A 12,446-nucleotide genomic window follows, 5' to 3' on the forward strand; every position below is an offset into this window, starting at 1 on the left:
ATAGCAGTGTCAGCAATGACAAAATAGTGCGTAGACTACTGAGCGTCTCAAGACTTTAGAGACAATTTTAGAGACAAAAAGTACTCATTTGTTAAAATTAAAGTCAAAGGAGTCTGTATAATTATAACTGCTATACTTGCATTCCTTATTTTTATATACTGTCTATTTCATTAATTAATTATTTCCTTTTCTCTTGTATGTATGTTTGTATTGTACAACTATAGATTTTAACATCCAAATTCTCTCTGCATATTTGTTTGTCAGTTCATAACCCTCTGACAGCAAATTGCAATTGGAAAATCTTTAACTGTCCTATGCAATAATTTACACAAGGGTGGGTGGGCAGAAGGTAACTCAACAAGAATAGTTTCTAAAGGTTACAGTATTGACTTACCATCCTTATATCATATCAATATCATCTTTAAAATGTCCCAGATGTAATATGTTTCATTGAGATATACAGCCTTCTCACTGTTCTCCCTGCCCACCCACAAAAATAAAAGAAATAGGAATATTGGGACTTTTCCCCTCAATACATATATCTAATTTTATACTAAGAATATATACTGTATATATTAAAATTACTCTATGAAGTCTTCAGCATTTGATTAAATAATACAATATATGTGTTGATTCATTATTTTTAATTGACAGAAACATATTTATAAAGCCTTTAAGTGGTGTATGGACTGTCACGTTTTGCCATTAATTCTGCTGTAACTCTGAAGAAGACTAGTTATTAGCTCCCACCTCATTCACAGTTATGAGTAGACTTTATTCCAATGTCCTGTAATTTTAATTACTCAGTTTTTCCAGGAACACTTGCTGATTTACAACTGAATTTAAAAAAAGAAATGCTAACATTGCTTAATGTATTACAGCCCACTGTGCATTGCCTACCAGAACATTTGGGCGGGGGGGGGGGGGAAATAAAATCCTACCAAATCTGGGCTGGTATTTACTCCCTGCGGCAGTTCCCGGAGGAAAAACATAGGTACAGCTTGACTGCATGTAAATAAAAATAAAGGAACTAATTGGTATACACCTCCGCAGTTTACATCTCTCCCAGTGCAGAGCCTGGAAGTCTGCCTTTGTCCAGTTCATGTGATTTACTAGTTCTGTCATCTGCCTACTGCTTAGTTCAATAGCACTAAAAGGCTCATCCACACTAATGGGGTTTTTCTGTGACGCAGAGGAAGCCTTTCTCCTGGAATGCTTTATGATACTCTTCCCAATAATGAAAAGTAAAGGGAATTAGATGATACCACACGACAAAGAGTTTTGTAATTGGTTTTGATATTATCACAGGCTTGTTTTTTTGATGTGCTTTTGGGGTTGGTCAGGATTAGAAAGTGAAGATATTACTGTTATTATTATTAATTTTAATAATACTTTTAATGTATTTCAAATTTCTCTGTTTTTTCTGTCTCAGTTTTCAGCTGTTACTTAAGCACAAATAACAATCAATTTATTTCCTCTTTACAGCAAAACAGCATCACCTTTATGTAAAATATTTACATTTACATTTACATTTTTGTAATTGCCAAAATGCAGCCTAATATTGCTCTATACTTTTTATCTCAGCCAGATAAAGGGGAAACAAAGCAAATTACATTTCTCTTCTTTTTGCTGGTTTTAATTACAGATATTTCATACATTTATATATAATATACTGAACAGTATTTTTTATAGTGATACTAAAATACTGTGGCTTCAAACAAACCAGCCTGCCGGTACCTGCTGCGAGTAAGAAAGTGTAAGACTAGTAGGTTGTGCAATGTGCTACTCTCCACAGCAGATGGCTCTACTAGCAAGTTCTGCAGCCAGTGCGTATTGATTTGGCATTTGAAAAATAGCATACAATGTTACTTTTTTGGAAGCTTATAAAATATTTATTGCCCGGGATGATTTCCATGGCCGTTCATTTGATTTGCTCTTGTTTAATTAATGACCTCAATGCAAATTTAGATATCAAATGGTCCAAATGACTGGCAGATTTTGTGAATGGAGCACTTAGTGACTAAAGAATGACGTAATTGGAGTGCCATATCCCTTATTAGAGTGCCAGATCCAAGGGACGTTTGCTGATTGGCTGGCTTCTACAGCTGATGGCTGTGGTTGGCTGGCCAATGATAATTAAACACCTACACAGAGGATACACAAACCCTAGTGGTAGATATATAGGGATGTGCACCTAAGCTCCATACAACAGAATCAAGAGTTGGTCTACCAGTTGAAAGAAGTCAACTTCACCCGTTTGTTCAGAGAAAGATCCAACACTAAAGGTAAGATCAGCATTTTGTTTGAGCTTTTTATAAACTGTTGTTGTCTATTAGATGTACTGTATCAATTCGCAGTTCCTTGCTCTTTATATCTAACCTGATAAGATGTTGTTTGACAAACCCATCTTATATTGTCAACCGTGTTATTTAAAAACTGCAGGTTAGGTTCATGTGCGATGTATTACTCAAATTATGAGATTATGTTATGGAGAGAAAGGTCTATCCATTTGGTGTGGCAGTGTATGGTCAGTTCTTGTGTATCTATAGAAGAGAAGCATATTTGGGTGGATTGTCAAGGAGAGATATTTCAGATAGTCTTCACTTCCTGAGAAAGCTGCCTGCAGTTCATTAAAGTAATGCACATAATCCCTGGGGGAGGCTTTCAGCAATCAATAATCTTGATGATACTACTAATGTAATGTACTATTCTTGTTAGCATCATAAAATGCAAGGGACTGTTAGAATCCCCCTCTTTCTCAGTGAATTTGGGGGAACAGCAAAAGACACATTGCTATGTTTTACAGCTATAAAGTGTCCACAGCTCATATGAAAGGGACGTCTTCAAATAATATGAAGACCATTACATTTTTAAGTGCCATTTGTTTGCAAACCATCTGAAAAGCTACAGATTAATGGATGAACAGTAAGTTATCGGAAGGATATTCTTACTCACATTTTAAATTTAAGCCAGCTTCCTTATTATGGTTTTATGTTTTCCTTAGACTTACCATTGAAAATGCAGACATAATATTCAACTTAATATAAAGCATAATAATGTGTGATTTCAAATGTTTGATAGTTTGTCAACAGAGCTTTTAAAGAGCCGCTCAGAAGCCTTTCTGATTTGTGATTTAGGATCTGATGATTCAATTGTGGTATTTTCCTATGAAATGCATGTGACTATATCTCCTCTTTAGGGGACCATGGTTATGTTGAAGATCTCTGCTTTCCTTGTCGCATACGCCTTGGTCATATGTCAGATGTACAGCTCGCAAGCAGCTCCAGCCAGGTGAGAGGCAGTATATGCTATGCTATTGAAGTAGACAAAAAAACACTCGATTTCCTCACCTCTAGAATCTTTCTTCTTCCAAGGCTAAGATGCTACCATTTGCATAACCTATTATTTGTCAAGAGAATACAATAGCTACTTATATTTGAGCCTGCTTGTAATTCCAAGCCCTTACAAATGTAGCAGTGAGAGGTATAAAATATATTGATAATCCTGCCCCCCACCCCCAGAAAGAGGCAGATATATTATGTATCTTATGTGTTTTAAATTCACACTCTACAGATTAGCAACTGCCATCCAGCCAAAAAATTGTATAAAAAAACGTTTATATTGAAATGTCTTAGCCTTATGTCGTAGCCTTATATAAGTGTGTGTGTGTGTGTGTGTGTGTGTGTGTGTGTGTGTTTTTCTTTTAAGCCAATTTGAGGCGAGTGCACTTTGCTAAAGCATAAAAAAGCTTGGAATGGCATTTATGGAATTTAATTCAGTGAGGTTATTTATATATATAAAAAAAGTTCTTACTACAGTATTGATTTTCCCATAAATTGTAACTTGGCTACCTTTCAACTATTTAAAAGGAACACTTTTAGCAGATTGTTGTGATGTTGGCTGATGTCCCTTTTAGTTGGAGTCAGTGCTTTTTAGCATTAACAACATTATCCATGAAAGTGCTATTTTTAACCTTAAGGTGATAATGCTCCACAATTCTAATCATTATTGTTAACTCTTTGCCTACAGACCTGGGTTAGAGTCAATGACAGATCATGTCACTCTCAGCGACTATGAAGCCCGGAGGTTACTCAATGCTTTAGTAAAAGAGTTTGTGCAAATGACAGCAGAAGAACTGGAGCAACAAGTGAATGATGGAAATAGGTACATACCACTTTATAGGTCTTTTCTAACAATTTGAAGACATTCTTGTTTTTCTTAAAGCTTAAACCCCAGTGAGGTCAATATTTGATTAACAAGTGAACTTGTTCACCGTTATTCTTTGCTATTATGTGCAGTCCTGCAAAACAGCCTAAAGCAGTCAGTTCTACAGGTTTTTCATAAAAATATTCAAGAGACAGAGGTATGTGATCACAACCAAGACAATTTAATGATGTAAATGGATGGGATAAAATTAATGCAGTTCATTTCTCTGTGCCAATTTACTTTTTGCATGGAATAGTTATATTTTTATTTATTTATTTAACCAGCAAATGTAGCAGAGCCTGTTTGCCTGTGGAAAGCATTAAGTAGAGAATGCCAGAGGGCATGGATGCATGATCTTACTTATTCCAAGGTGAATGGTGTGCATGATGGAAGAAATGTTATGTTTATTGTACTCAAACTTTGAGTTTGAGGTGGAAAAAGGCATGATTGTTGAACCTTCCTTTCCTTTTGTTGTTAGACATGCATTTTTTAAATGATATGTAAAAATGTGTAGTTTTACAAGGAAAATGATGCATGGTTTATGCCTGGGATAAGGGGTAGAGTTTTTTTCTGACAGGAAAACTGAGGAAGCACGTGTTTGCATGTCATTATTGTTATGAGTTTGTTTCTGCATGTCTTTTTCTACAGCCTGGATAGACCTATTTCCAAGCGCTGCTCCAATCTGAGTACTTGTGTCCTTGGCAAACTATCGCAGGAATTGCACAAATTGCAAACTTTCCCCCGCACTGATGTTGGAGCAGGCACACCGGGCAAGAAGAGAAGCATTGCGAATGGGCTGGAAAGTGAACGCTATGCAAACTATGGAGAAACTTTTGAAAGCATCTAAGAAACCTACCTTCCTTCCTCTCTCTCCTAAACCCCCCCTCCCATTTGTTTGTTTTTTCCCATCTTGATTGCATGTGGAATTACCTTGCTTGATTGAATTTATATAAACCCTGATTGCAGATCTTATTTGGCTTTCTTTTCTATTTAATCCCTTTTCTGGCAGAGAATGATACTGGTCATATATAACATTAAATGAAAAAGATAATAACATATAACATTAAGTTTAATTTCAAATAATTGTTTTTTTCAGGGGATATGTTTTTTTTTCTTTCTCAGATACCTTAATATAGCTTGACTTCTCTGGTAATAACAACAATTATAGTAATAATAATAATATGAATTACAATATAAATAATAATAAATGCTTCTTTCATGCGTGACTATGTTTCTTGTTTAATAAACTTATTTTTCTACCAGGAAACTTCTTTCTCTTTTATTTGAGTAAAAAGACAATATGCAGACTTTTCTGAAAAACAAACTGTTCTAATTCTATGCATTAGCAGTAAAATAAAATCAAGCTACTTTTCTTTAAAATCTTTTTTAAAAATCAGTCAGATGCTTTATCCTCTGCCTTAATTTGATTCAGTTGGTGTAGCAAATAGTTACATTTCAGACTAGATTTACAAAATAGATAATCTAAATCATCATGGTAAAGGTAAGATTTATTACTTATATTGTTATCATTCAATTTAACATGAGCAATGCCTTTTATTTAAAAATGTAATTTAATGTGATTTATAGCATTGCATTTTAATCTATAATCATGTCCTATTTTGCTGTATTCCTCTGTAGTTTAAACAAGGAAATGTAAAACATTAATATTATAATAATAAAAAATACATCTGTATTGGATTGCATACATGCTTTAGATGTAGTATTTGAATATGATACTACAGTGTACACAATTAATTCCTCTTTTGCCTTTTCTAAAGCAGCGTTACAGCACAGAAACGAGCCTGCAACACAGCTACATGTGTCACTCACCGCCTGGCAGATTTCTTAAGCAGATCAGGAGGCATTGGCAACAGCAACTTCGTACCAACCAACGTGGGCTCCAAGGCGTTTGGAAGACGAAGGAGAAACATTCAGCTGTAAATTTTGAATGACCTTCAGGGATACGGTGAATTGATCAATGGATTGTTCTCTCTATCTCTTGATGTTTCTCTCTTTCTCTCTCTCAAACACACACTGTTTCTCTCCCATATCCTGTAACCGTTTCTTCGTCACTCATTGTCTCTCCACTCTGCTTGTCTTTTTGCCTGCACCCTTTCTCAATCCCTCTCTCTCCCTCCTCCTCAGTGAGTGTGTGTCTGTGAGGGTTTTTGTGGCCACTATGGCATCATAGATAAACCAAAGGAAAAAAAAAAAAATACAGGTGCTAATGTTCCTACTTCAGGTACTACATTACAAATTCATAAATAAATATGAGCAGTATGCAGACAGACCTGTTTTTCTGTAACCGATGTTATTTTTTTTAAATAGAACACAGAACCTCACATAATTATTATAAAAGAGACATACAATTTATCAAAAGTAGCAATTAAACAGACAACATGATAGTGTTTTTGCTATGGCTTGTAACAGGGCTGTTATTTCTTTTATCCCTGCTTTAAATATAAAAGGCAGGTGAGGTGCCAGGAATGTTCATCGGATTGATTGTTGTGTATTTCTTTCTCTTGCAGAGAATGACACTACTCCACAACGCCGCATTACATTTCTTTTGGGAAAATGAAACTCATGTCTCCAGACTCTCGTACTTAATAGAAGAATGGCCTACAGACCATAGGATTGACTTCTCATCTTCCTGATGTTATTAATATTTATTTTGCTTTTGGCGAAGAGAAACATAGAGCACCTCTGTTGTGTATATGACAAAGAAAAATCCTGAATTCAAAAATCTATTAATTTTTATATGCAAATCTATTTCAAATAAAAACAAAATAGCACTGGTTATTTATTTATCCTTTGGCATAGAGTACATATGTACAATGTGATCCACGCTACTCAAATTTGTCTCAACAGCGCTCTGCAGAACCTCGGGGAGTACATTAAAATTCTGCCTCAAGGCTTCCCTGTTTATGGCTGTGTCTTGTGCCTTGATGTAAAACACTTTACATAACATGATTGTACAGTATGTTAAAAGAAAAAAGAAAAAATAATCGACAACTCAATATTGTAACAATTGTGAATTTCAGCAAGATTAAAATGTATTTTAGATACATTTGGGTTGGGATACTTGTTTTATTTAGAGAAGGATGGCAGTAGAGCTGCAGTGAAGTGTTGTGTGATTGAAGTGACTTGCATTCAGACACGTGGTCTAATTCTCTAGTAAGCATCTTGGTGTCAAATCAAATTGAAGGGTCATTGTGAACTGAAGGAAATGTAACTATTCCCCTCAACTTTTGCAGCTGTGGGTTTATTGCAACACCAATCTGGATAGATCACAGTCCACACAATGACTGTTTCCTGGTGCACCCCTTGAAAAATTGAAATGCCTACAGTAACACTTGGTGCCCTAATCCAAACTGAAAGCAATCTGGAATGATTTTGCTTTGTAGGGGTGCTAGCAGACTAGACTTGAACTCTTTGGCACTATATGACCATTAAAGTTTCTGCACGTCCACAAAGTGCCTCTCTAACTCCATAATTCACTTAGCCTGATTCATTGGTTTAATAACTTTTAGCAGACAAAACACAAAAATATGAGAATGTCAAATGTCCTGGAACTAATGCTAATTTAAAAGCCTTCAACAAAACATTAAGTTATTGGCCCAGATCTTTACTGTTTCTCATTGTCATTGCTAATATACTGTATTGGCTGAGACTGGTGATTAAAATGACTTGTAGTTCGATTCAGACTGGAGCAGATTAATATGTGTATGGCATGCTACAGAATGCAGCAAAAAGCTAGCAAGAAAGAAAGAAAGAAAGACTGTTCTGTTGTGTGCCAGCCAAATTCTGATACCACATTACAACTTTTCATTTTAAAGTGATTTCAGGATGAAAAGCATTGTAAAAATGCAGCTAATTTATTATTATTATTATTATTATTATTATTATTATTATTATTATTATTATTATTATTATTATTATTACATTTCAGGTAATTTTTAAATGATGCACCAATGCAAGAAAATGATTAGGTTATGGTCAATATATCCCTTAAACACTTTAACTGCGACTTAACTGCGAAGTAGTCATACGGCAAAAACAAGACAGCTAGATATTCTAGTTACAGAAAACCAAAGAACAAAAGATTCCATTAATACACAATATCCCCCTGCCCTGCTTAAGATGATGGAGAGGTGTAATGTTTACAGTGGACAAATATGCAAGCAACTTTACACTGCAGGTTCAGAAACAGTTTGAGTTGTTTTTCGACTTCTTACATTCATATTTGCAGATTCAAATACACTCATGGCATACCACAGGGATAATGTGGTCTGGTTGTGCAGTCTGCACCAAGTATAAGTACCTTTACAAAAGAAAATGTGAAATCCTCATGCCCAGACACATTGCAGCATAGTTCCCTGAAGAAACTGACTGAAAGATACCTCTACTAATTTCAGAATAAAATGTTGGAAAGATTTCATTTTATCCAAGTTAGTGATTATTTCAAATCACTTGATAAACATATACATGTTTTCCTTCATATCTATAGCCTTATCAAAAGGTCAGTTAAATCCACTCATATATATACATGCTCTCTTTTTCATACACCTTGTCTATGAAGTTGGTATGAAGTAAATTACATTATGAAAAATGGATGAAGCAAAATGAAAATGGTATCTGTGTGTGTGTTGTTGTTGATGTTTTTTATCTGTTTAAATGTTACATTGTTATTTACTAAATATAGCCTATGAAAGTAAATCAATTCTCTAAAATGTTTTTTTGAGTGTAGACTATTAAACTAGATATATAATGAATCACATTTTAATTGAGTACATTAGAACATATTTTCTCCAAGCTGAAATAATGAGGTAATACATTGTCCTGTAACCTCGGATAGCTGCTTGCCTAATTACATCACCAAAGATAGATTTAAAGATGAGAAATTGAGATTTGATCCTTACATTTTCATTTCAAGTGGTGCAGTTTGGGTTGTGTTAGAAGTGTACAGATAAATGAAACAATATTATTATGAAATGTGAAACTTAGACATAGTTGCTTCCACCCCCATGAAAACACACCCACACCCACACACAAGCACTACAACTATATCTGCATTGCTTTATAAACCTAATAACGGTAGTAGGATTCAGGACTACTGTACTTTAATCAGCAAATACACATATCAATGATGGCAAAAACGTATCACTGCTGAGGGTGGAAGTTCATTGGCTGTTTCCCAAATGACGTGCTTACTCGCAAATTCTGGAGACTATGAGACGAGACATTTAAATGAGCAGAGAGGGCCATGTAAGTTCATGCATGTATTTATATGTATGTCACTCTATGGCAGCAGGTCTCAGAGTGAACCCCTCTCATGGGTGCATAATATATGCTGACAAAGCGAAGTGCACCAAGTAGGGTTAAGGTGATGGGGATATCAATACAGTTCAGACAGTTCTTGTGCCTTTTTTGCACTACCACCAAACAGAAATATTTTGATACTTAACAATGATCAAAAACACCTCAAACACCGGCCTAGGCTACTGGAAACATTTACACTGATGTTTATGCTGACTGCGCAATTGTTAAGATTTTCTTTAATGGAAGTCTGTATGTTTTTAGCTTCTTAGCATTTAGCCTAATTAATGCAAATTATACATATGAATAGTGTGTTCAGTGTACCAGCACAAACTCACCCACACAGCCAATGAACCCAGCTAACGAACAGAAATCAAAGTATTTTGTAATCGTATATGCTATAGGACATATATATATATATATATATATATATATATATACACTCGCCTAAAGGATTATTAGGAACACCTGTTCAATTTCTCATTAATGCAATTATCTAACCAACCAATCACATGGCAGTTGCTTCAGTGCATTTAGGGGTGTGGTCCTGGTCAAGACAATCTCCTGAACTCCAAACTGAATGTCTGAATGGGAAAGAAAGGTGATTTAAGCAATTTTGAGCGTGGCATGGTTGTTGGTGCCAGACGGGCCGGTCTGAGTATTTCACAATCTGCTCAGTTACTGGGATTTTCACGCACAACCATTTCTAGGGTTTACAAAGAATGGTGTGAAAAGGGAAAAACATCCAGTATGCAGCAGTCCTGTGGGCGAAAATGCCTTGTTGATGCTAGAGGTCAGAGGAGAATGGGCCGACTGATTCAAGCTGATAGAAGAGCAACTTTGACTGAAATAACCACTCGTTACAACCGAGGTATGCAGCAAAGCATTTGTGAAGCCACAACACGTACAACCTTGAGGCGGATGGGCTACAACAGCAGAAGACCCCACCGGGTACCACTCATCTCCACTACAAATAGGAAAAAGAGGCTACAATTTGCACAAGCTCACCAAAATTGGACAGTTGAAGACTGGAAAAATGTTGCCTGGTCTGATGAGTCTCGATTTCTGTTGAGACATTCAGATGGTAGAGTCAGAATTTGGCATAAACAGAATGAGAACATGGATCCATCATGCCTTGTTACCACTGTGCAGGCTGGTGGTGGTGGTGTAATGGTGTGGGGGATGTTTTCTTGGCACACTTTAGGCCCCTTAGTGCCAATTGGGCAGCGTTTAAATGCCACGGCCTACCTGAGCATTGTTTCTGACCATGTCCATCCCTTTATGACCACCATGTTCCCATCCTCTGATGGCTACTTCCAGCAGGATAATGCACCATGTCACAAAGGTCGAATCATTTCAAATTGGTTTCTTGAACATGACAATGAGTTCACTGTACTAAACTGGCCCCACACAGTCACCAGTACTCAACCCAATAGAGCATCTTTGGGATGTGGTGGAACGGGAGCTTCGTGCCCTGGATGTGCATCCCACAAATCTCCATCAACTGCAAGATGCTATCCTATCAATATGGGCCAACATTTCTAAAGAATGCTTTCAGCACCTTGTTGAATCAATGCCAAGTGGAATTAAGGCAGTTCTGAAGGCGAAAGGGGGTCAAACACAGTATTAGTACGGTGTTCCTAATAATCCTTTAGATAAGTGTATATAATCTCACAATATTGTATTTATCCATATTTCTGTAATACGTTTTTGTACCAATACGGTATTGTTTAATTTTGTAATCAATCAACTAATAATGCAATTAACGACTCAGATCGCTTCCCCAGTGACTGTCAATAGGACCCAATAATGGTCTCTCTGGCTGATCGATTTATTGGCATATGTCATCATCAATCGTCTAATGAGGAAACCGCTTATCACTGCACCTTTTCTGCAGAAACTTTAATAACAACAACACAACATTTTCCAAATACAGTGAGGGAAAAAAGAATTTGATCCCCTGCTGATTTTGTACGTTTGCCCACTGACAAAGAAATGATCAGTCTATAATTTTAATGGTAGGTGTATTTTAACAGTGAGAGTCATAATAACAACAAAACAATCCAGAAAAACGCATTTCAAAAAAGTTATAAATTGATTTGCATGTTAATGAGGGAAATAAGTATTTGATCCCCTATCAATCAGCAAGATTTCTGGCTCCCAGGTGTCTTTTATACAGGTAACGAGCTGAGATTAGGAGCACTTTCTTAAAGGGAGAGCTCCTAATCTCAGCTCGTTACCTGTATAAAAGACACCTGTCCACAGAAGCAATCAATCAATCAGATTCCAAACTCTCCACCATGACCAAGACCAAAGAGCTGTCCAAGGATGTCAGGGACAAGATTGTAGACCTACACAAGGCTGGAATGGGCTACAAGACCATCGCCAAGCAGCTTGGTGAGAAGGTGACAACAGTTGGTGCGATTATTCGCAAATGGAAGAAACGCAAAATAACTGTCAGTCTCCCTCTGTCTGGGGCTCCATGCAAGATCTCACCTCGTGGAGTTTCAATGATTATGAGAACGGTGAGGAATCAGCCCAGAACTACACGGGAGGATCTTGTTAATGATCTCAAGGCAGCTGGGACCATAGTCACCAAGAAAACAATTGGTAACACTATGCCGTGAAGGACTGAAATCCTGCAGCGCCTGCAAGGTCCCCCTGCTCAAGAAAGCACATGTACAGGCCCGTCTGAAGTTTGCCAATGAACATCTGAATGATTCAGAGGAGAACTGGGTGAAAGTGTTGTGGTCAGATGAGACCAAAATCGAGCTGCAAAGAGGAGTGGGACAAAATCCCTCCTGAGATGTGTGCAAACCTGGTGGCCAACTACAAGAAACGTCTGACCTCTGTGATTGCCAACAAGGGTTTTGCCACCAAGTACTAAGTCAAAGGGGTCAGATACTTATTTCCCTCATTAACAT

At 36.7% G+C, this 12,446-nt stretch overlaps 1 protein-coding gene across 3 annotated transcripts; it reads left to right on the forward strand.

Annotated features, from left to right (window-relative positions):
• The first annotated feature begins 2,189 nt into the window (after positions 1-2,189).
• Positions 2,190-7,271, forward strand: calca (calcitonin/calcitonin-related polypeptide, alpha). Of its 3 annotated transcripts, none has more exons than XM_066700896.1 (5): positions 2,190-2,285; positions 3,200-3,291; positions 4,030-4,164; positions 5,985-6,172; positions 6,735-7,271. In XM_066700896.1, exons 2-4 carry the CDS (start codon positions 3,206-3,208, stop codon positions 6,145-6,147), a joined length of 384 nt encoding a protein of 127 aa, XP_066556993.1. In that variant the 5' UTR covers positions 2,190-2,285; positions 3,200-3,205; the 3' UTR covers positions 6,148-6,172; positions 6,735-7,271. The 3 variants fall into 3 exon arrangements, with proteins under 3 accessions (XP_066556993.1, XP_066556994.1, XP_066556992.1); XM_066700897.1 differs by having other exon boundaries at positions 5,988-6,172; XM_066700895.1 differs by lacking the exons at positions 5,985-6,172; positions 6,735-7,271 and adding an exon at positions 4,855-5,473.
• Positions 7,272-12,446: the final 5,175 nt, after the last annotated feature.

Source organism: Amia ocellicauda, chromosome 4, assembly GCF_036373705.1.
Source record: "Amia ocellicauda isolate fAmiCal2 chromosome 4, fAmiCal2.hap1, whole genome shotgun sequence".
Lineage (NCBI taxonomy): Eukaryota > Metazoa > Chordata > Actinopteri > Amiiformes > Amiidae > Amia > Amia ocellicauda.